General features: G+C 48.4%; 1 protein-coding gene across 1 annotated transcript; it reads left to right on the plus strand.

Moving 5' to 3' along the window:
* Positions 1 to 523: 523 nt before the first annotated feature.
* On the plus strand, positions 524 to 12,513 carry LOC108527641 (golgin subfamily A member 2-like). Its single transcript, XM_017869043.1, is given in 18 exon segments — positions 524 to 603; positions 2,006 to 2,115; positions 2,494 to 2,553; positions 4,374 to 4,424; positions 4,513 to 4,605; positions 4,695 to 4,780; positions 4,863 to 4,958; positions 6,178 to 6,236; positions 6,579 to 6,650; positions 7,550 to 7,638; positions 8,901 to 9,493; positions 10,808 to 10,915; positions 11,195 to 11,267; positions 11,270 to 11,339; positions 11,341 to 11,389; positions 11,476 to 11,564; positions 11,647 to 11,750; positions 11,833 to 12,513. Coding segments are annotated over 18 exon segments (1,941 nt in total). The 3' UTR covers positions 11,892 to 12,513.
* Positions 12,514 to 23,815: the final 11,302 nt, after the last annotated feature.

A 23,815-nucleotide genomic window follows, 5' to 3' on the forward strand; every position in this document is an offset into this window, starting at 1 on the left:
TTTTTTTTTTTTTTTGAGAATGCAGAGGGGTTTTTTTTGAGAATCATTAGCAGGGAGGCCAAGTCTGGGGAGCCTGAGAGGAGCTGTGTACCAAGAGGAGGGGTTTTTTGAGAATCCAGAGGCCCTTATTGTCTGCTTCCTTTCTCAGCTGAATCCTCACCCCTGGAGCCCCCAGCAGGGGGCACAACCCTCATGTGAAGTGGCACTTCTGAAAGGACCTGTGAGCCAGAGCCCTGCTTTGATGGCTGTGGGCGAGAGGGGATGATTTTTCTGATCTGCCTCCATCCTTCCCAGTGCCATGGGAGGCAGACACCAAGTTCTGGGGTCTCCAGCTGCAGCAGCAGCTACCAGCAGAGGCTGAGCACCTGTGGAAGGAGCTGGAGAGTGTGGCAGGACAGCTCCAGTGGGCCCACATGCAAGACAATGGGGGCTTGAAATGCCTGAACTGGGAGCAGGAGGAGAGGCTGCTGGAGCTGAGCTCTGAGGGGAGCAGGCGGAGGTATGCAGGCAAACCCTGGGGACCATGCAGAACGACCTCACCACCATCAGCCCTGCACTCTCCCAGAACCCTGAGCTCAAGGAGCAGCTGCAGAGAGCAGCTTTGTAAAACTGATGCATCCCACCTGGGGAGACTGTCCTCCTCCCTAGCCCTCCAAGACTTTGTTTCCCCACCTGTTAAGTGGGGGCAGTGTAGCCCTCATGTGAAGTGGCACTTCTGAAGGGACCTGTGAGCCAGAGCCCTGCTTTGATGGCTGTGGGGGAGAGGGGATCATTTTTCTAATCTGCCTCCATCCTTCCCGGTGCCATGGGAAGCAGACACCAAGTTCTGGGATCTCCAGCTGCAGTGGGTGGCGTGATTGCTTGTCTCTGTCCAGAACAATGAGAACATGGAGATCACCAGTGCACTTTAGTCTGAGCAGCACGTCAAGGAGGAGCTGCCGGAGGAGCTGGGTGAGCTGTAGGAGATGGTAATCCCTGCTGATTATGCCACTGCAAGGGAGAAGGCAAGGGAGAAGAGAGAGGCAGACAGCTACATTGTACATTGCCCAGACTACTACTTCCTCATCACTGTCCTCTGCCCAGGAGGGGCCCAGTTAGGGTCACTCTGCGGCACAGACTGGCCTTCTGGAAGAACAGTGCCTTTCTCCGCCCTGACTTTGGTACACCTTCCTCCAGCCTGCTGTGGCTGCCACAGGTCAGAACCTGCTGCTGTCTTTTGCTGAGCTCCGGGGGAGTGAGGTCCTCATGTGTTCATGAAGGAGGCTGTGCAGCCCCTGCTTTGAGCTTTGGCCATTCGAAATGCTGCCTAGCAGCCCAAGGCCCGGGCAAACCATATCCACACCCCCAAGTGGCTCCAAGCACGCGTGACTGTCAGTCTGACTGCACCAGCATCTGTCCTACCTGTTCCACACTCTTGTGTTCATGGCACTGAGGCACCTTCTCTCCTGCATGGCCCCCTAATGCCCTGCGCTCTGTTCTGTGACAGATGCCAAAGACCATGCTGTGTCTGTATAGCCACCTGCTGATGACACCGTGTTACCTGGTGGTGTCCCTTGCCCTGGTGCCAGTCTCGCTAGCTTAGCGGCACCTCAGGTTCGTGCCTCCTCCTCCTCTGCCCACCACCCTCCTGTACCTACTATGGATTCTCTTCTTTTTTCACAAGTAGTTTGTTCCCTAGGGCGAAGTGCCCTTCCTGGGGACTGGGATGGGGGAAGGCTGAAACTGGGCTTTTCCTTGAGGTTTGGGGAGATAGAATATTGTTGGAATGAGCTTGGTAATTTGGCTCATCCTGCCCTCGGTGATTCTTACAGAGATTGAATGACCATCTCATATGTTTCTTCCCACACAGAATCATGATACTAGCCCCAATCTCAGGATGAAAGTAAGTGAGTGTCTCCTATCGGGGCAGCAGTCTCTAGACTGAGGGAGTCAGGGAGACCACTGTCTAAGACCTTCTTTCCCATTGAACCACCTGCACTCCTGACGTCTGTGTCTCTGCCCTTAGGACCTTCTCATCAACCGAGAGCCTGCAACAACTCTCCCAACAGCTCAATGGCATTGCTTCTGAGGTACTTCAGAAATTGTGGCCCAGAGGGGAGTGCGGGGAGAAGGAAAGTATGATAGAAAGAAGCTGAGGCAGGGATCACAAGAGAGAGGAAAGATCCTGGGACCAGCCAATTTGCTGGGCAATGTTGAGGAAGTTGGCCCTTCCCTGAGGCTTCTTCCTTGAAGCTGTTCATATGAAGGAGTTGGACCCCGTGGCTGGTTACATGATTTTATCCTGCTGTAGAAACACCAGATGAGAGTGCTTGGGAGGGAGGGATGGTGGGGAGATAAGAACCATGAGAGAAGTTGGCATAAAGAGGTTACGGGATGAAGGGTCTGAGTTACGCAGAAAAGAAAATGTTGCCAGTTGCTGGGGAAGAAAGGAAGTCAGAGGGCTTAGACACTGAGGGGACAGAAGATCTCCATGCACACCTTCATCTCTTGTAGTCAGCAACATGTATCCATGCGGAGGGTCCTGCATCATCTGCTACCTTGAAGGATCTGGAGGTAAGAGGCCCTGGGCCATGACCCAGTGACCCTGCAGGCCAGCCCTCCAACCTCCTCCCACAGCGGGGGCTGGGTGCCCCTCTGCCAGCTGAGACAGCTCACGCGCACCCCAACCCTAATGATTGCTCTCTCTACCTCTCCCCTTAATCCTCCTCCAACTCCTCCTCTCTTCATGTGCCTTAGAGCAGATACCAAGAGGTAACAGTCGCCCTGGGCTCGAGTTATATAACACTCAGTCAACTGAATAAAACCATCGAGTCATTGGTAAGAGTTCAATGGGGTCCGCTGATTCCACACGGCAAGTCCTGGGCTCCAGCAGTTTCCCCTTGGGGCCCTGAAGAAAGGACTGGGGGTCCTTGATGCCAAGGGCAAATGGGGAGCTGGGGGGCCATGGCCTCAGGTGGAGGGACCCCAGAGCACAGAGCATGCATCATGGCTCTTCTGTCGCTGCCTTCTTTGCCTACTGTCTCTTCTCCAGACACCCCTGCTCCAGCTCTTGCCACACATGCCATGGGGTTGTGGCTTCTCAGGGAAGCACTGGCCTGATTGGTTTTCAGGAGCCCTGTATTTCCACCCTGACTCAGGCCCTAATTTGTTCTTTGATTCTAGATAAGCCACCTCTCCTTCTTGGGCTTGTGTTTTCCAAGGAAGTAGAGTTAGAGAGCATCAAAAGTCTCTGTTAGCTCTGAGAGTCCATGATTTAAAGGTCCAGTAGAATGTAAACCTCAGGGCCAAGGGATCCTGTCTGTCCTTTTCTGTCCTGTATGTCTGCTGTGAAGAACCATACCTGGCCCGTACGTGCTCAGTCAATGTTTGTTGAGTGAATGCACCTTTCTAAATCACAAGCTGGTAGAAGGGTGAGCTTTTCTCAAACTCCATCTCTAAAGCTTTATATTACTGTCCTTTCGGGAGAATCCAGATTCTGACTTTCAGTTCTGTGGCTGTGGGCCAAAACCAACAAAGACTCAAATCCTCTGTCCTTGGGAGCTTGAGGAGAGTTGGCCAGTTCATGATCCCAGTGAGTCTGAGAACTTTGCCTTTAAAATCCACTCCTGGCCTCTGCCTACCGCTTCATGGCCTGGGAAATAGAGTCGAGGGGGCCACCCTTGGTCACCTTCCTTTGACCCTCCCAAGGAAACAACACATGCAAGAAACTGTGGATCTCATCGAAGTAGTAACGTGATTTCTTTGCTCACAGCATGACTGCTGGGTTTGGGGGGCACTCAGATGTAGAGGCCCCAGTCTCGTCTTGCCCACTCCCAGCCTGGAGAAGAAGGCTTACCCCCCAGATTCCACCTCATCCCCACAGGGTCCCTGATAACCTGGTCCCATGGGTGGGCCTGTCCTGGGGCATTGGTGGCATTCAGGGGGCAAGTCCCTTGCTGGGCCATCTCTGCCTCCCCCTAGTAAGAGCTCTGTCTTCCTCTTCCTACAGGAAAAGCAAGAAAGCCAGCAAAACCAGGGAGCNGGGAAATAGAGTCGAGGGGCCACCCTTGGTCACCTTCCTTTGACCCTCCCAAGGAAACAACACATGCAAGAAACTGTGGATCTCATCGAAGTAGTAACGTGATTTCTTTGCTCACAGCATGACTGCTGGGTTTGGGGGGCACTCAGATGTAGAGGCCCCAGTCTCGTCTTGCCCACTCCCAGCCTGGAGAAGAAGGCTTACCCCCCAGATTCCACCTCATCCCCACAGGGTCCCTGATAACCTGGTCCCATGGGTGGGCCTGTCCTGGGGCATTGGTGGCATTCAGGGGCAAGTCCCTTGCTGGGCCATCTCTGCCTCCCCTAGTAAGAGCTCTGTCTTCCTCTTCCTACAGGAAAAGCAAGAAAGCCAGCAAAACCAGGGAGCCCTAGAGAGGCAATTACAGGTGAGTGGAGGGTGTGAAGTTCCCTCCTGTCCTCTGGAGAATGTTGCTTTCCTTTTCTTTCAGCATTTGCTTGGCTTTTCTCCCAAAGGTTCAAATCAGGTAATTGGAATTTTGATGTTTGAGAAAGCAGAATTGAAGACAGCACTGTATCACACTGAACGTGCTGCCAGGCAGTTTGAAGGTGGGAATCTGGGCACCCATCATCCTTCAACCTGGCGCTTTGATAGGCCTTTAGGCCTTTGGGCCCCATCTCAACCTCTTTCATTCTAGAAGAGGCCGAGGATCTGGCCAGCCATCTGCAGTATTGCTGGAAGCATGTGGGTGAGTTGCAACGGGAGCAGAGGAAGGCAGATAGGGTAAGTCCAACCACTTGCCCCATACCCTGGCAGCCCTGCTTTCCAGATGGAGGAGTGAGGGACCTTTAGGTCCCTTCTGCAGGATGGAGTGTCCTGCCCAGAAAGCAGCATGGGCCATTTCTTGCTGCTTTTGTGCGTGGTTGTTAGAGTCAGCATGGGGCTGTGTCGGCTGCTGTGGGTGAGTTGGGGGCACTGTTGGGAGCGAGCACTGGATGCAGAGCTTGGAGGCCAAGTGCCTACCCTGCCCTTACCTGGCTGTGGCCTTGGCCAAGTCCTAGGTGGGGGATATGGTACTTGCACTGTGAAGGTACAGAAGAGTATCTTTAGTATGTTACCATTTGTGTAGAGAGAGGGAACATGTGTGTGTGTGTTTGTGTGTGTACGATGATAATATACATAAAACATGTCTGCAAGAATTTGTAAAAAACTTAGGAGAGAGGAACGGGGTGGCTGGGAGATATTTCCCTTCTGTATTTTCTGAGTTTTGGACTATGGGAATGTACCCTGCAAAAACTGAACACCAGATTATCCCCCTTTCTTTCTGTGCCCCACCCCAGCTGTTAAGTGGAGGGTGTCCAGCTTCTCGGCGTCTTGAACAAAGAATTGGACAAAATGCACAAAGTGAGGAAGGAATGGAGGGATTTATTGAAACTGAAAGCACACTCCACAGTGTGGGAGTGCACCTGAGCATAGGGGCTCAAAGGCACCGTTAAAGAATTTTTGGGAGTTTACCCCCTAGAGGATTCCATTGGTTACTTCGGGTATGCCCTATGTAAATGGAGAGCATGAAGTAAAGTTACAAAGTCATTTAGCCATAGGCCCCATAGGGAGGATATTTCCTGTTATAGCTGAAGTGTGAACAGGCCTTATGTTCCCTGCGTCCAGATCCTAATTTCCTGCCTGATAGCGAAAAAATGGTCTTAGAAAATCAGATATACCTGAGTGTTCAAATCCCAACTCTGTCTGATGATCTTAGGCAAGCACTTAACCTCTAACACCCCATGTTTTTCAACTATACAATAGAGGTGATAGTAGTAACTGCCTGCTATGGTGGTTGTGAGGATTAAATGGGATTGCTAGCATGGTGCCTGGTGAAGCACTCAATAAAGGTTCCCACAGTGGCAGTCATAATGGTAATAACAACAGCAATATTCTCTTTTCTCTCTGGGCCTGTGGTAACCAGCTATAAATTTGATCTCTTTCCCTGTCCCTTCCGCCCTTACTGAGTTCTTTGAGAAACAAATGAGACTGTGGGCTTGGAAATGCCTTGAAAATGTGTCAAGCGTGATTGAGAGTGAGGAAGTGTTACTGTGGAATAGTCACTGTAGCTGTCGATCCTAGTCTGCCAGCTGCTTCTCTGCCTGCTGTATCCTGACTTCACCTTTCTGTATTTTTAGTACAACAACCAGTTAACCGGAGACAGTGATGCCCTCAGGCTGAAGTTATGTAAGAACAGGTAGGATGGGGGACGGTGGGATGGGAGGTCTGGGGCCCTTAGCATGGGTGATGTGCTGGGAGGTGGGAGGGGTGCAGGTGAGCGTGGTGAGGTGGTCATACAGGTTTGTCTGTGTGCACAGGCTAAGCTCTAGTACTGGCTGTGCCCCTGACTCATGGTATAGCCTTGGGCAACTCATGTCTTCTCTCTGGCGTGCCACCTGTGACTTTTGATTCCTGAAGTCCCTTCCAGTGCCACGGTTCTGTGGTTGTGGGGCGAAGCTAGAGGAGCTGTCCTTTCTGCTCTTCATTATAGTCCTTTCTGTTCTTCGTTCATTCCTTTCTCTCCTGCCTCTGGCCATAGCCAAAATAATGAGGACCTGAAGCAGAAGAACTCAGAACGAGAAGAAAAGCTTCAAGTCCTAGTGACCGTGAAGTCAGGGATTTGACTCAATTTGAAGGAGCTGCACAGGAAGCTGGAGAGAGGGCTGAGCTCCTGCTTCAGGCAATAGGCTGCAGCCCCAGGGGTGGTGGGAGCCCCATCCAGCTGGGGACATGGTCTAGGGATCATGCACGGTATGGGGAGGCTCCAGCCAAGAGCTGGAAAATTTAGGTCCTTGTTCTGGTCCTGTCATAGAATCCTCTGAAGACTGCTAAAAATCTGCACACTGGGGCCCTGCCATAGACTTAGGGAATCAGAATCTTAGGGTTAGGGCTTAAATTTTTTTTTTTTTTAATGCTATCATAGATGAAAACCATTATTTTATAGATTACACTTATATGGCTAGCTCATGAGTCTGTTTATTTCCTTCTGAGGTTCAAGCCAACACTTCGACTATTCCACGGTAATAATAGAGAGTAGAGTTCTTGTTTGTTTGTTTGTTTGTTTTGGGATGGGGTCTCGCTCTGTCACCGGGGCTGGAGTGCAGTGGCATGATCTTGGCTCATTGCAACCTTCACCTTCCAGGCTCAAGCGATCCTCCTGCCTCAGCCCCTCAAGTACCTGGGACTATAGGCACACACCACCACGCCTGGGTAATTTTTGTATTTGTAGAGACACGGCTTCGCCATGTTGCCCAGGCTGGTCTCGAACTCCTGAGCTCAAGCAATCCACTCACCTCAGCCTCCCAAAGTGTTGGGATTACAGGCACGAGCCACCATGCCCAGCCTGAGATCTCTTTAAAATTATTTTTTATTTCTAAAGCAAAGCAACTTCACAGTAGAGATCTTTATTGACCAAGTTGTACATTGAGCCTAGCTTGAGCCCTTTTAAGCGGCACTGTGTGGAACGGCCCAGGCTCCTCAGATAGAAACTTCTCTTTCTTTACCATTCAGTTGTGTAGCTGGTGTGAAGGCCCTAATGCTAACCAGCAGTTACAGCAACCCATGGAGGAATGGGCACAGCTGGAATCTACCTGGGGCAGGTGAGGCTTTGCAGAGGGAGGGATGTGGAAAGAAGGTGACCCCAGGGGGCCAGGAACAGGTGAGGACCAGTGGCAGCCCTTCCTGACTTCTGTGCCCATTCTTATAGGTGATGGAGTGGCTGAAGTATCTGCAAATGGAGGGAGACCAGCATGGTATGCCGAGTATCTGCATGGAGAGAGCGCCATGTGGTGGCAGAGGATGCGGGAGATGTCAGAGAATGTGAGAACTGACCCTTCAGCCCCAACCACAGATAGGTCACTTGATTGTTCCAGGCCTCTGTGAAATGGGCGGAGCACAGCTAGAGGTGGTCATGGGTCTGGGCTTTGTGGAGTTAGGGGCAGAGAGGGAGATGGTAGCCTGTCCAGCCACCAGCCCTGCTCTCCAGGGCCCTTTCCTCCCGTGCTTTGGGCAAGTGCATACGTTGAGGGAGGAGAGGGCACATAGCATGAGTCGAGTACAGGAGCTGGAGACGAGCTTGGCTGAACAAGGAACCAGATGGGTAAGCTGGGGCTGGGGTGACCTGGGAGCAGGACTGGCGTCAGAGGGCTGTGGGGATGGCTTAGAATGCCCCAGGGAGGTGGGCGCATGGAAGGGCTTTGAGGCAGAGGGAAAGAGGTCTGTGCCAGGAGATGGCAAGTCTTGTCATCTTCATGAGCCTCAATGCCTCCATCAGCCAAGAGGAAAAAGTGCCTGTTGTCAGCCACCCACAGTTGTCTGTACCTGAAAGTGGCTTGGAAGATTGGCTACCATCAGGGCGCGAGGAGTCGTTGGCAGCAGGGAGGCCAAGTTTGGGGAACCTGAGATGAGCTATGCACCAAGAGGAGGGTTTTTTTGAGAATCCAGAGGCCTTTATTCCTTACTGTCTGCTTCCTTTCTCAGCTGAACCCCCACCCCTGGAGCCCCCAGCAGGGCCCTCCGGAGGTGGAGCAGCAGCTACATACAGAGGCTGAGCACGTGCGGAAGGAGCCGGAGAATCTGGCAGGGCAGCTTTAAGCCCAAGTGGAAGAAAATGAGGGCTTGAGTCTCCTGAACTGGGAGCAGGAGGAGAGGCTGCTGGAGCAGGAGGAGAGGCCGCTGGAGCAGGAGAGGCTTCTGGAGCTGGAGCGGAAGGCCGCTTCCTTTCTCAGCTGAACCCCCACCCCTGGAGCTCCCAGCAGAGCCCTCCGAGGTGGAGCAGCAACTACAAGCAGAGGCTGAGCACCTGCGGAAGGAGCTGGAGAATCTGACAGGACGGCTTTAAACCCAAGTGCAAGAAAATGAGGGCTTGAGTCGCCTGAACTAAGAGCAGGGGGAAGTTGCTGGAGCAGGAGGAGAGACTGCTGGAGCAAGAGCGGAAGGCCGCTTCCTTTCTCAGCTGAACCCCCGCCCCCGGAGTCCCCAGCAGAGCCCTCCAAGGTGGAGCAGCAGCTACAAGCAGAGGCTGAGCACTTGCGGAAGGAGCTGGAGAATCTGACAGGACAGCTTTAAGCCCAAGTGCAAGAAAATGAGGGCTTGAGTCGCCTGAACCAAGAGCAGGAGGAGAGGTTGCCGGAACAAGAGAAGAAGCTGTTGGAGCTGGAGCGGAAGGCCGAGCTCTGGGAGGAGCAGGTGGAGGCGCTCAGGCAAACCGTGCAGAACAACCATACCACCATCAGCCGCGCGCTCTCCCAGAAACACGAACTGAAGAAGCATCTGGGCGAGCTGAAGGAGATGGTAACCCTCGCCCAATTCAAGAAGGACAGGGAGGTGGGTACCAGCCTCTGGGGAAGGGAGGTGGGAGGCCAGAGGCAGCTCCCTCTGGTGAGCAGTACAGGTGACCCCAGCACCCTCCAGGGCAGTGCCGTCACTGTTTCTTGCTTCCTGCCCTCTGACTTTTAGAGGTGGGTAGCCTTGGACTCCTCCCAATATCCTCTAGCTGGCTAACATCCCAGCTAGAGACATGGAGCCCTCCAATCACAGGGAAAAGACAGTGGTATAAGAGGCTCCTTAGATTCAAACTGAATTCTGGCCTCGGCTCCACTGCTCACCATTGAACTGCTTTCCATCTCTAAGCCTTGGTTTCTTTCACTTAAAAAGGAAATGAGCATTTTCCTCGCAGAGGTGCTCAGGATTAAATGAGATAATACGTGGAAAGCATTAGGCATGTAGCACACGTAGCAGATGGGGGTTAGCTCCTGCTTTTCCACCTGTGGCTTACAGGGTAAATGGTGGAAAATGGGTGTGTGATTTGAGGCTGGGGAAGGAGGCATGGGGCTCTCGGCAAGGGAGACAGTCACTTAGGCCTGGAGCAAGGGGCCAGGGGCCTGGGCAGGCGACAGTGTCCCACGGTGCCCTTGTTACCCTGTTTCTGGGCCCAGAATCTGGAAGCCAGCCACCGCTTGACCTCACACCCAGCGTCTTCCTGCAGGTGGAGCTGAAGAGCCAAGAGGCTCGGAGCCTGCCGCAGCAGCGAAACTAGTGCCTGGGTCACCTGCAGCCGTACTATCAGCAGCTGATCTCTGAGAAAGAGGCACTGCACAGGCAGTTACTTCTGCAGATCCAGCTCGTGGACCAGCTGCAGCACCAGAGAAAAGAGTAGCAGAGATGGCCCACCAAGAGTTGCAGGAGACCCAGGAAACGGAGTTGCTGAGGGCAGCTGCCCCGGGGGGGATGAGACCTGGCAACCTCTGTGCCTTCTCATTCTCTTTCCTGACCCCTTAGGAGCACCTAGAAGCAGAACCAGTAGCTACAGGCCCATTTGAGCTTCATGGCTCTCCCTGAGGAAGGTATGGGGGAGACCACTCAGAGGAAGAGGAGAGAACCCCAGGAGGAGCGGGGGACTGTTAGCAGCATAGGATTGAGGAGTTGGAAGAGAGCCTTGGAACAGCGGATCATTACGCAGACCAGGTGTCCGCACTACGTTCGGCGTCAGTATGGTGACCTGGGAGCAGGGGACCACCAGGTTGCCTAAGGATGGGTAAACTGGCCCAGGTCAGAAATAGAGCAGGTCAGAACTCCCAGGTCGATAGGTAGTGGGACTGTGCCTGGGCAACATAACAGGACCTTGGCTATAAAAAAAATACAATAAAAATACAGAACAGCTGCTCATTCCTCTCTGGGGAGGGGCTGACCTAGGGTTACACAGTGAGGGTGGGAGCAGAGGTGGGCCCACTGTACCTCCCATGTTGGGTTGTCTGAGGACCCCTCTAGTCACCACCCCCCACCTCCATAGGAGATGGACTGGAGAGTGAGGAGGAGGAGGAGCAGCCTTGGTCCATGCTGAGCATCCTGGAGGACCTGGAGAGCCGGGAGGCCATAGTGAGCCTGACTCCTCCTGCCTCACCTTTGCTGCCTCCCTCTCTGCTCCCTCCCAGACACCCTTATGCTCTTGGTTTTTCTGCCTTCTGATTTATTTGGACTCTCACCCCTTCCCTCGGAGCCAGTGGTCAGACACCATTTCACCTGAGACCAATAGGTGCACCCTCTGAGGCCCCAAGGGAAGGGCTTCTCTCTCTACTGCCCCGGCCCATTCATCCTGTGTATCCCCCTACAAGAATGCGCACTTCCTGCCCGCTAGTGACATTTTAAAACTTGGCTTTAGCCAGTGCCGAAGAGGAGCAGGCACAGCCACATGGGCGGCTGAAAAAGCAAACGGTGCACTGCCAGTGCCTTCTCACCTGGTGGCCTTGGCCCAAAAGCAGCCAGAGGCGGCAACCTCAGCCCCAGGGACTGGGGGCGATTCTGTGTGGGCAGACCCACGGGGCTTTGCAGGAGACCATGGAGAAGCTGCAGGTGAGTGAGTCTTTCCTGGCATGGCCAAGAAGGGTGGGGGTGGGGCAGGTTGTTGTGGGGATGTGACCCCGTTATTTTGACTCCAGAGCTGCTTTATGGAGCTCATGCAGGAGAAGGAGTGGGTGAAGAAACTGGAATGTTGCTGCATTCAGCTGTCTGGAGAAACACACCATCAGTGAGCGAGAGGTCAAGGCATGGCAGGGGCAGCTGCAGGGTGGTCAGAGGGGCCCCAGTGTCTAAGCCCTGTCCTCCTGCAGGAAAGTACATCACATCATACCAGAGCCAGAAGTCAGTGCTGAAGACATGGCACCAGGAGGAGGAGTACGTAAGCAGGTTGGCCCAGGACAAGGAGGAGATGAAGGTAGGGCGTGCAACATCTCTGCAGGGGTTGGGGTAGGGGGGGCGTGGGCATGGACGTGGCAGCTGAGCACCCCTCCCTCCAGGTGACGCTGCTGGAGCTGGTGTTGCAGCTTGTGGGCGACCACAACGAGTGGCATGGTAGATTCCTGGCAGTTGCCCAGAACCCTGCTGATGAGCCCGCTCCAGGGGACCCAGCCCCCCAGGAGATTGGGGCTGCCGACATGCAGGGTGGTGAGTAGAGCCCTTGGACAAGGTGGGCTGGCAGGATGAGGGGAGGGCTCACATGGTGCTCTGTGCCCTGCCTCCCCGTCTCCAAAGATCTCCCACAGTGTGGAGCCTGAACAAGAAGGGGCCGGGGCGGGTTCTCCCCACGACACCTCCATTGCACAGCAGATCATGCGGCTGCTTCATGAGGTGCAGAGCCCCCGGGAGCGCCCAGGCTTGGGCAGCAACCCCTGCATCCCCATTTTTTACTGAGCTCAGGAGAACAAGGTGAGGATAACAATCATCTAAAAGCCGGCCACTGTCAGCAAAGCCTGGAGAAATGGGGCCAGAGGGTCTCCCCCACTATGTCCCTGCCACCTCTTCCCAGTTACCCCTTTACCCTTACGGTAGCAAAATAAGACCCCTATCTAATGAGGGAGACAGGTACAGATGAGGCGAACATCACTGTCATCTAAAAACAGGCCACAAAATTAAAAAAAAAAATTTATGGGATTAAAAATAAAGTTATGGGAAAAAAAGTTATGGGATAATAAAAGTTATGGGTGGGATTAAAGAAGTTATGAAAAAAGTTGTAAGAAAAAAGTTATGAAAATAGTTATGGAAAAAAGTTATGGAAAAGTTATAGAAAAAAAGTTATGGGATTAAAAAATAGTCATGGATAAAAATTTAAAAAATAAAAAATAAAAAGCAGGCTACTGTTAGCAAAGCCTGGAGAAGTGGGCCTGGAGACTCTGCCCCTACCATGTCCCTATCACCCCTTCCCAGTCACCCTTTTACCCTTAGAGTAGCAAGACAAGCCCCCTGTCTAATGGGGTGAGACACACAAGTGCAGACCCTTTGCCGCCTTGGCCAGGGCTGAGTCCTTAAATTTCTAGATGATGATTATTGTTATTTAAGAGCTAGAGGCTCAGAGTTTATTTCTTTCGAGGAAGCCTCATGGCCTCTCTGATGGCCTTAATTTCACCAAAGTAATTTTTCCCTCATGGGGGCTCCCATTTTACTCAGAGAGGCAGCTGAGGCAGGGCAATGGAGCTAATGTAGACCAGGCAAGGGCACGAGCTGCTGGAGGTGGGTCCCCTTCCTCAGTGTACATATTGTATCTGTGCAACATTTTGTATATTCTGGGGGTAGGGCTGCCCCCTGTGTCATACATAGCGGAGGCTGGAGTTGGCACATGGGGAGGAGTTTCTAATTATTCGTGGCTGGGAAACTTATTTGATAGCATATGGCAGAGGAAGGAGGCAGGGATGGGGTTGTGGCTCCATGGTGATGAGACTCCTGTTTATTTTGCTTTTTATTTAGGAATAAATAGCTTTTGGCCATACTGCTCAGCCTGGTGTTTTCCTATTTCCTTCACTGGCTCCTGGAGTTTGTGCCACTGAACGGGGAGTGCCAGAGTGTCTGAACATGTCCAACTGGGCTGATGGGGACCTTCCAGGCCTGTTACTTGTATACTGCCTGGTGACACCTGGGGGATTCCACGGGGACTACCGTGGTGCCTGTGGGGCACAGTCCAGCCCTGACAGCCAACAGGCTCAGAAGCCTGATCTACTGGTGGCTGGGAAGGCAGGTACCAGCACCCAAGGGCACTGACTTCCGTCCAGCCCAGGTGTCTTCCATTCCATCCTCCTCCCTCCCTTGCCTGTCTGTGCCTGGTGGCCTGTTTTTTCTGTCCCTCCAGCGTGCCAGCTGCCCTGCAGGCTTCCTCCAGGCTGAGTTAATGGCCCTGCGCCCTTGTGGTGAGAACCAGCTTCACAGGATGAGCCAGCTAAGCTCCAGGGGCTTTCCAGGAAAAGTGTCCCTTGGAAAGGATGTGGCCTTTTCACTGCTCCCAACAACACTCTCTTAATAATGGCTTGGCCCTTCCCCTCCTCTGAGTTCCACAGAAAACGCAGGTAGCAGAGGACACATTTCCCGTCATTCAGAATGGGTTTATCAGCCGAGGGACAGAAGGACTGGTAGAGACCGTCAGGCCACATGGCTGCCTGCACAGTACACCCATGCTTGGCAGGGGACTGAAGGGATGGCGGGGGCTGGCTGTCCACAGGCCGGGCATGACAGGGAGGCCTCACTGGAGGTGGCATACTTTGGAGGGGCAATGTTCCTGTTGGCTACTGAACTCTTCCTTTGGGCAATAAGTTGAATGTCAAAATGAGGAACTATGGGTCATTTTACCTTGACGTGATATACCTGGCTCCTTGCCAAAGGATACCTTACTTTTGCTTTTGCTAAGGGAAGAGGAGACAAAACATGAAGGCACTTGTTGACTAAAAGGAAGTCTTGAAAAATGCTTCAGCATGGAAAAAAGAAATGGAAAAACTAGAAAATAAACCATACTTCCCAGAAGCTCAAGAGAAAATGTCCCCTCTTTCCATATGGCCCACAGATGCCAACCATGGGAGAGGGTGGCATGTTTAAAAACAGGCAGAATAAGAATCTATTCACAAGCCAGAGATTTAGAAGTGACATTAGCTACCCCTCTCCAGATATAGGGGAAAGTACAGATCCTTGGAAATCCTAGACCTCAGTCTATATTACTAGATTCTCTTTTGAGCAGCAGCTTGGAAAGGCAAAGATGGGGAAGATTTTTAACTTCACTTCCTATGAATTATGCAGCTTCTTGCTAAGCATGGCTGAGAGTTTATTTGGGCAGGAGAGATTATGTGCAGGAACCTAAGAGGAGCCTGCTCTGAAGAATGCTGTCAGCCTCAAAAGGGGCGGAGGAGGAGATGGAATACAACACCCAAACTCCACAGACTCCAGGGCACATCTTGGGAGAGGTTCCAAATGTGGGCCCTAGTGATGCCATCTGCAGCAGAGAGAGCAAGTTCCAAAGAAGATAGGACAAGGTACCATAATTCGATGGTGAAATATCTTATATCAGATTTTGATAATCGTATTTAACTCTGTGGGTATTAATTTCATTAATATGTATTATTTCAGGAAAAGTGGATAAAATCTAATAATCTCTTCCACAATATGTGTATATAAGTGAGTGAGGATGCCGCAACTGCCTACCTAGCAATCCTAAATTATCCAACTAGCACTCAGGGGAGCCGTAAACTTTAAGGGTCTATATATTTAGCCACTACTCAGGTCACTGGGCTCCCTAGCCCAAGTATAGTTTCAGCCAATCTGGCAGCGTGGACCCAAATTCGGGGTGATCAAAATCAGTCTTCCTCTGATATATACACAGAATACCCCAGCCACCCCAGCCTTGCACCCAACTACAGCCCAACTTACAAGTTCATTATCGTGATCCCTGCCCTTTGGAGAGCATCACATAATTCACAACAAGTAGCTGATTGAAGAGCAGGGAGTTGGTTTCATTCATCTTTTTCCTCTTTATTTCTAGCCTACTGCATGGTATGGTCAGGCTGTGAACACTTATTTATTATGGAATAAAGGAGAAAGGGGAGAAGAGGGAGAGAGTTGGAAGACAGCTAAAATATGCTTGTGTCTAAACGATGAAAAGGAGAGAGAATACTGCAAGATGACTCTTTCCCCTCTTGAAGCCCTCTTACTAACTTCATGCCTGTTTCTTTCCTTATTCTTGCCCTTATCCTTCTTCCAGTGACGCATTCTCTCTCCACTTTTGATGTCACTGATCTTTTCCTGTTTGGGGCCTTATTTCTACCCCTATTTGCTTGCAAGACTATCTACCTTTATTTTTCTCATTCTCTGCGTATCTCATCTGTTTGTCTGATTTTACAAATTTGATCTCTTATTCTGTCATCTGATAACTTTTTTCTTTTAAGAAGGAATGGCAGGGCCTCAGGAGAGCCAACCGGTAAAAGAGGAGATAAGAGAAAGAGCATCATCTAATGTTTCCCATAGGGTCAGAGCCCATTCATCCCTCCTCCCCATGCTTTGTCCCAGTAGGTCAGAAGTGGTCAGTCAAGGGTGTCCTATATCTCATCTCTCTCTGGGCTCCTTTGAGTTGTCCTCCTGACCTACTACCTACTGTTACCATCAACATGGAAGCTAACCCTTTCAGGCACTACCCAGTTTTTGTTGTTAACTGATCTACCTCAAAGAGGCAGCCCCAGTCCCTAATTTTGAACAGCAGTGAAGACATACATTCTACAAAAGTCAAGAGAATTCCATGTTTTTCCCACAGTTTGCTTCCCCAGAAACTGACACCTGAGAACTCCATATACCCAAACCTAGTCTTGGTTCGGAGGTTTCTAGGCAACTTCCTAACACATGCACAGAGGCTACCTCTAAGGGGTGAATCCTAGTTTCATCTCCCAAGTCCAGCTTCACCCTAAGATCAGCTCCACTAACTCTAAAGAACCTATGGTACAGGAGCTATTTCTCATTCATCTTAGAACCATGGGTTCTCTGTTTGAATAATAAAATAACTTCCCTAAAGGTATTAAAATTTAAGTTTATTTTCTAAAGCATTATAATACATAGAAAAGTTTAGGGAAGAAGCAGTTGCTTGCTGTACAGAATGAATCTATTGGTGTCATATCTAAGAAAAACCATTGTCAAATCCAAAGTCATGAAGATTTACCTCTATGTTTTCTTCTAAAAGTTTTATGGTTTTAGCTCTTATATTTAGATCATTGATCCATTTTGAGTTCATTGTGTATATAGTGTAAGGTAAGAGTTCAACTTCATTCTTTTGCTTGTGGCTGTCTGTTGTCCAAGCACCATTTGTTGAAAATACTATTCTTTCAACAATATTTGAAATGTATTTCAATTCAAAATTCAACAATATGTGTCCAAGCACCATTTGTTGAAAATACTATTCTTTCAAATGGTCTTGGTATCCTTGTTGAAAATCAGTTGACCCTACTTGTATGGCTTTCACCCTGGACTCTCAATTCTATTCCATTGATTTATATGTCAATCTTGTGCTAGTACCACACTGTTTTGATTACTGTGGCTTTGTAGTAAGTTTGAAATCAGGAAGTGTTTGAATTCCACTTTTATTCCTCTTTTTCAAGATTTGTTCTATTTGAGGCCCCTTTGCAATTCCATATGAATTTTGGGATGAGCTTTTCCAGTTCTGCAAAAAAGATCATTGGGGTTTTGATAGGGATTGCATTGAATTTTATTTATAGATTCTTTAGGATTTTTAAAATATATATTGGGCATTATTGCTATCTTAAAAATATTAAGTCTTCCAGTCCATAAATATGGAATGCTTTTCCATTTATTGGTGTCTTTAATTTCTTTTAGCAATGTTTTATAGTTTTCTGTGTAGAAATCTTGCACTGCATTGGTTAATTTTATTCCTAAGTATTTTATTATTTTTGAAATAATTACAAATGAAATTCTTTTCTTAATTTTCTTTTTGGGTTGTCCATTGCTAACGTATAGAAATATAACTGATTTCTGCCTCGTACCCTGACTCTGCTGAGTTAATTTCTTAGCTCTAATAATTTTATTTGTAGATTCTTTAGGATTTTTGTATATATATATAGAATCATGTCATCTGTGAATGGTTTTACTTCTTCCTTTTCAATTTGGATGCACTCTCTTTTTCTTATCTAATTGCTCTGGCTAGAAGTTCTAGTACAATGTTGAATAGCACTGGTGAAAGTGGGCACCCTTGTCTTGTTCCTGATCTTAGAAAAATATTTCAGTCTTTTACTACTGAGTATGATGTTAACTGTGGTTTTAAGAAATGAATACCCTTTTATCATGTTGAAGAAGTTCCCTTCTACTAGTCATAGTTTTATGAGTGTTTTTATCACTAAAGGGTATTGGAGCTTGTCAAATGCTTTTCCTGCATCAATTGAAATGATCATGTGGGGCCAGGCACAGTGGCTCATGCCTGTAATCCCACCATTTTGGAAGGCCAAAGCAGGTGAATTGCCTGAGCTCAGGAGTTTGAGACTGGCCTGGCCAACATGGCAAAACCCTGTCTCTACTAAAAGTACAAAAATTAGCTGGGCATGGTGGTACGTGCCTGTAGTCCTAACTACTTGGGAGGCTGAGGCCAGAGAATTGCTTGAACCCCGGAGGCAGAGGTTGCAGTGAGCCGAGATCACGCTACTGCACTCTAGCCTGGGTAACAGAATGAGACCCTGTCTCAAAGAAAAGAAAATAAAAAAAGATCACGTAGACCTTTTCTCTTCATTCTATTAATGCGATTGGTATATTATATTATTACATTGATTGATTTTTGTACGTTGAACCACTCTTGCATTCCTGGAATAAATTTCTGTATTCTGTTATTATGCTTTACTGTCCCATCTTTTACATATTTTCTCCTGTCATATTTATTTCCTGCTATATGTGTACATATTATCATCACATTTGTCTTTTTCCACATTTGTCACTCTTAATTACTATTTTGTGTCTCTTTTATTGCTTGCATGTTTGGCTGATTTTCCTAGATAAGCACATTATATTTCACTGTCGCAGGCAGACTAGAACCAACTCAGCAATGGAGGGCAGAAGGACTCAAGGCAAAGTATAGTAGTTAACCAATTACAGAGGCAGAACACACTAGCGTAAGTCAAGATGAGGTTGCAATGTCTATTTGTCCCATGCCACAATACCTGTGAATCAAGAATGCTGACCTCCCTGGAATCTTCTTAAGATTCTGCCCTAGAGAATAGGGAAAAAAGCTACCATCCTTAGGGTCTTGATATGAACTATTGGGAGGCTCCTTGACCAATGGGAGCATGTCTCTGTGACAGCATTTTGGGAATTTAAGCAGCATCAGGATAGCCTCACTTTGTTAATGAGATAAGTAAACTAAACCCTGCTAATAATGCATTTGAGTATACCAGCTTCATATCCTTAGGTGAAGAGCCTGGACCTTCTTAAACATTAAACACTCTGGGATATAAATGATCAGATCTTTATGTCTACATGAGTAAGTTGTGAGAAGAAGGAGAGACAGAAAAGGAAGGTCAGAGGTACAGGGGAAGAGGTTCTTTAAAAAGGGCAAAACATGCACAAAATGTAGGTCGAGAGAACTATAAACAAACTTCCCCATTGTACAAACGAGCCCAGGGTGAATTCTCAGAGGGGGATCTAAGCAAACAGTGAATTTGCCTTCTACAATTAGGATGCGAATTCCCCTTAAAAAAGGTGGATGCTCAGACATGCCTAGCACAAGTCACAAGACACAGGATTCAGAAAAGACACTAGAAAAATCTCTCTTCCAAGTGATGTTTAGTTTTCTGGTTCTAGCTATGCTACATTAAGGCTTTCCCAATCTCCGTCAGCAGGGGAAGGAGTATAAGGCATTGTTGCGAGTCTGAATTCCTGATGTGCAGCCCCCAGCTCTAAACCTTTCAACATAAACCCATCAAGGAGTGTGTTTCTGGTCCCAATCCTGGATCCCACAGATTTGACTGCTATGAGGTCTCCCTGTCCCTTATTTTGTTCCCTAAAATCTGATTTTGGTCTTACTGCAAACCCTTGAATTCTCATAAGATAGATGTATCAGGGAAATTCTAACTCCTAAACCTAAACAAAATAACTGTAAAAAATACCAGAAGAATTGTATTTCAATCAAGTTTTCCTATTTTAAATTGCTATCATGTATTTATTTTTTATTTTTTAACTTTGAAGTTCAAGGGTACATGTGCAAGTTTATTACATAGGTAAACTTGTGTTGTGGGGGTTTGTTGTACAGATTTTTTTTTTTTTTGGTCAGCCAGATATGAAGCCTAGAACCCGTATACCCATATTCCGGATCCTCTCCCTCCTTCTACCCCAACCCTCCAATAGGCTTCAGTATGTGTTGTTGTTCTGTATGTATCCATGTATTTTCATCATTTAGCTCCCACTTGTGAGAACATGTGGTGTTAGGTTTTCTGTTCCTGCATTAGTTTGCTAAGGATAGTGGCCTCCAGCTCCATCCATGTTCCTGCAAAGGGCATGATCTCATTCTTTTTTATGGCTGCATAGTATTCCATGGTGTATATACATGTATCACATTTTCTTGATTTAGTCTATCACTGGTGGGCATTTAGATTGATTCCATGTCTTTGCTATTGTGAATAGTGCTGCAATGAACATGTGCGTGCATGTATCTATAACAGAATGATTTAGAGTCCTCTGGGTATATACCCAGTGATGGCATTGCTGGATCAAATGGTATATCTGTCTTTAGGTCTTTGAGGAATTGCCACACTGTCTTCCACAATGGTTGAACTAATTTACACTCCCACCAATAGTGTATAAGCATTCTTTTCTCTACAACCTTTCCAGCGTCTCTTATTTTTTGACTTTTTCCTAATAGCCATTAAATTGCCTTTAACTCCTAATTTCCAGCCATTCCTTGTCTGATTTTAGGTGACAGAGCTGCTGACAATTAGATTTGCCCCAAGGATGACTCCAGTGATAAACGCCATAATGGCTCTGTCTTTCCCCAGCCATTTTGCCAACCAGGAGAATGAACATTCATCCCTCCAGGGACAGGTAGGGAAACCAGTAGGAATCCCACTCCATCAGTGTGATCTTCAGGTGGGAAGTGGAGCGGTTGAGTCCCTGCACTGCAGGTGGAGGCTCACCTCCAGAGCTCATCCTGGGGGAATAGCCTAGCCTTAAAAAAACTATTCATACAGTTTTAAAGCTTGTTTAATGTCAGTATGATTCTAGATCCTTCTGGATGATTGATATTGGAGATGCAGTAGAAAAGGATAGCCCTGAGTACCGAAGAGGTGGGAAGAGGGTACTGCAAGAATACAGTCCCCCATTTCACAAGCTGATCTTCTGATTTTTATTGACTGATTGATTGACTGAAATGGGGTCTTGCTTTGTTGCCCAGGCTGGAGTGCAGTGGCACAATCATAGCTCATTGGAGTCTCAACTCCCTGGGCTCAAGCAATCCTTTTGTGTCAGCCTCCCAAGTCCCCAGGCTGCTCTCAAAGTCCTGGGGTGAAGCAATCCTCCTACCTCAGCCTCCCAAAGTGCTAGGATGGCAGGCGTGAGCCACCGAGCCCAGCCCTATACTGAGGACACTGAGAGGAGGCTCCAAGTCATACAGGGCAGAAGCTACCAACCAGAGGAATCCCACCCTAAGGCAGCCAGGTCCAAGATCTGTTTCTATCAGGTCATGGAGGGACTGTGAGTTTAGGAGTAGGGGTGAGGTTGAGTGGTGTCAGGTTTCAGAAGTAACTCTAAGACTTTTCTCCATTTTAAGTCTGCTTGGGAGCATTTCTGTTCATTTTCCTACAGCAAAGCCACTCAGCAGCACCTACACTGTTTCAGGTCACTTAAATGGTACCCAAGGTCAGGGCTGGATTTTAACTTTTTAACTGGATTAGAAAGGAAGGCTAGTTGGGAGCACATCAGCTAGTACTCACCAGAAGCAACTTGTGCAGAAAAGAGTTAACATAGTAGGCTTGAGACTGCTATCCTTGAAAAGGATACCTTGGCTGCTATCTGGGAACTTGGGTTTAGGGTTCCACACTTTTAGGGGTCAAGCTGAGTGGGAGAGAAGAAGGAGAAAAACAATTTTCTATTGTTTGGTCCTAATATATCCTTGTCTCTTTCCATTTCCGCTCCTTTCAGACACACCCCTTAAACTACTTTTCTCATATCTCATTTTTGTTCTCTCAGAATTATAGAAAGAAATGCTTTCTAAAGAAGCTCACCAACTGTACCAGAGATGCCTGTATAGTCTGTTTGAATGACTCTATTGGGCTATATTTTCTGTTTGAATGACTGTCTTCCAGTTGATAGCAGTGCTCTTCTTGTCTGCTCATTTCTGATGCTATGAGTTTTGATTTGTGTCTTCACTGCCTTCTTTTAATCTCTTTTTCAGATTCATCTCTCCCCTTTCCCTCTGCTATGGTATCAATCTACATTTTTTGTTTGTTCTGAAGCTGTTCTTGAATCTGTTTCTGTATTTGTCTCTGACATAATCTCAGCACTTGAATGTTTGTGTGTCTTCCTTTCACAGCTAAATGCATTCAAAGACATCTTTTCTAGGGAGGCCTGGAGAAAGAAGCCGCCTGAGTACATGAGCAGAACTACTTCAATCATCTATTTGTGATCAAAGAACAACTTTGTTGTTGTTGTTGTTTCCGGGCTCCAGTGGGTCAGAAATGATTAGATAGTACTCATGTTTGTCAAAATCTGTGCCCTGACCTGGCTGCCTGCAGGCTCTCCTAGATTATATCAACAAAGACACACTAACATCCTTCAACAAAAAGCTATCAAGAAGTGGTTTCCATGCATGTGTGGAGAAAACACAAGTAAGACAACAACAACAACAACAACAACAACAACAACAACAAAACCCCAAAATTTTAAAAACCAGAAAAAATAGAAAAAGATGTTTTCAAGCCCCACAGCTGACCACTACTAAGAGTCAATATTTCCAAAGCCCACTATTTTGATAAAATACATGGAAGCTCCCTGGCCTCTCCTTTTTGACCGGACTCTTTGGCAGCTGAGACACAGCCAATGGTATTAAAACAAAGCAACAGTGACCTTCCTCCCCACCTCCTACCCTTGCTGCAAAGGCAGAGCCCAGTACCCTAATACACACGTGCGACTGACTCAGCCCCAAAAGGTTGTCCATCACTCCTGGCAGTGTTTCCAGGGCTTCCAGACAGGGCTCCAAGGCTTCCAGGGAGGGTTTCTCCAAGGATTTCAGCAGGGGCTCGAAGACTTCCTTTGAGAGGTTTTAGACAGTTTATGTTAAGATTTCAAGGAGTCCCTTGCAGGAACTATGAGACTTATCAAGGTTTCCAAATTTCTACTTATGGGACCCGATGGAGGCCATAGATTTATTCTGCGGGCTTTTAGATATTTTGGGCAGCAGCTTCTAGCACTGTCTTCTTCTTCAAGATGTTGGGGAGCAGCTGATCGTTATTAATCAGGGAGGCTTCTAGAGGATCCTGTCAGCATATGCTTTCCTCAGCCACCTCTTTTCATTCAGTCATTCAGCAGACATTTAAAGGGTACTATATTCTAGGCATTGGGCTGGGTCAAACGTATGCCACATAGCATCAGCCTCAAAGAGCTCACAGACATGGCTGCTCCCAGGACTCTCCTGCTGGAGGGGGCTGCCACCATCTGTTGCTGTCTTCAGCTCCCACAAGGCCCCTCATCTATAAAGCCTTGCTTCCCTGCCAGGTGGAACAGCTCAGGGTTCATCTTTCAGTTCTGTGACTGTGCAGCAGTTAAGAGTCCCCACTGGCAATTTTGTTCCAAGCTCTTTCAAGAAGTTTACTAAAACCTCCTGTGGAGCAGCACTAGGAGACTAAATCTCTGTCACCCCACCAGTGACAATTCTCAGGCTCTCTGGCCCTTGTTTGGCTACACTCTTTTTTTTTTTTTTGAGACGGAGTCTTGCTGTCGCCCAGGCTAGAGTGCAGTGGCGCGATCTTGGCTCACTGCAAGCTCCACCTCCTGGGTTCACACCATTCTCCTGTCTCAGCTTCCTGGGTAACTGGGACTACAGGTGCCTGCCACCACACCCAGCTAATTTTTTGTATTTTTAGTAGAGACGGGGTTACACTGTGTTAGCCAGGATGGTCTCGATCTCCTGACCTCGTGATCCACCCGCCTCGGCCTCCCAAAGTGCTGGGATTACAGGAGTGAGCCACCATGCCCGGCCTTGGCTACACTCTTGAGGCAATGGTAGGGACCCTCAAAGACCAAGAGTCTGAAAAGATCTTTTAGCCCTAATGCCAATCCCACCCAGCCACACTTTGCTAACAAAGTAGTCACACTTTCCAAGACTTTTCAAATTTATTCCTGCAAATCAAATTCCATAAGCCACAACTGAATAGGAATATATTCTTTAATGAAACTCACCTGGAGTGGGTTTGCCACTCTCTAGTAAGTCAGAGAAGCCCTGATGGGGTTTTGGAAAGTACATGACATCACAGTGGGTACCAGGAGAGGCCATGC

This window comes from Rhinopithecus bieti, unplaced genomic scaffold (genome assembly GCF_001698545.2).
Source record: "Rhinopithecus bieti isolate Rb0 unplaced genomic scaffold, ASM169854v2 scaffold_4908, whole genome shotgun sequence".
In the NCBI taxonomy this organism is placed as follows: Eukaryota; Metazoa; Chordata; class Mammalia; order Primates; family Cercopithecidae; genus Rhinopithecus; species Rhinopithecus bieti.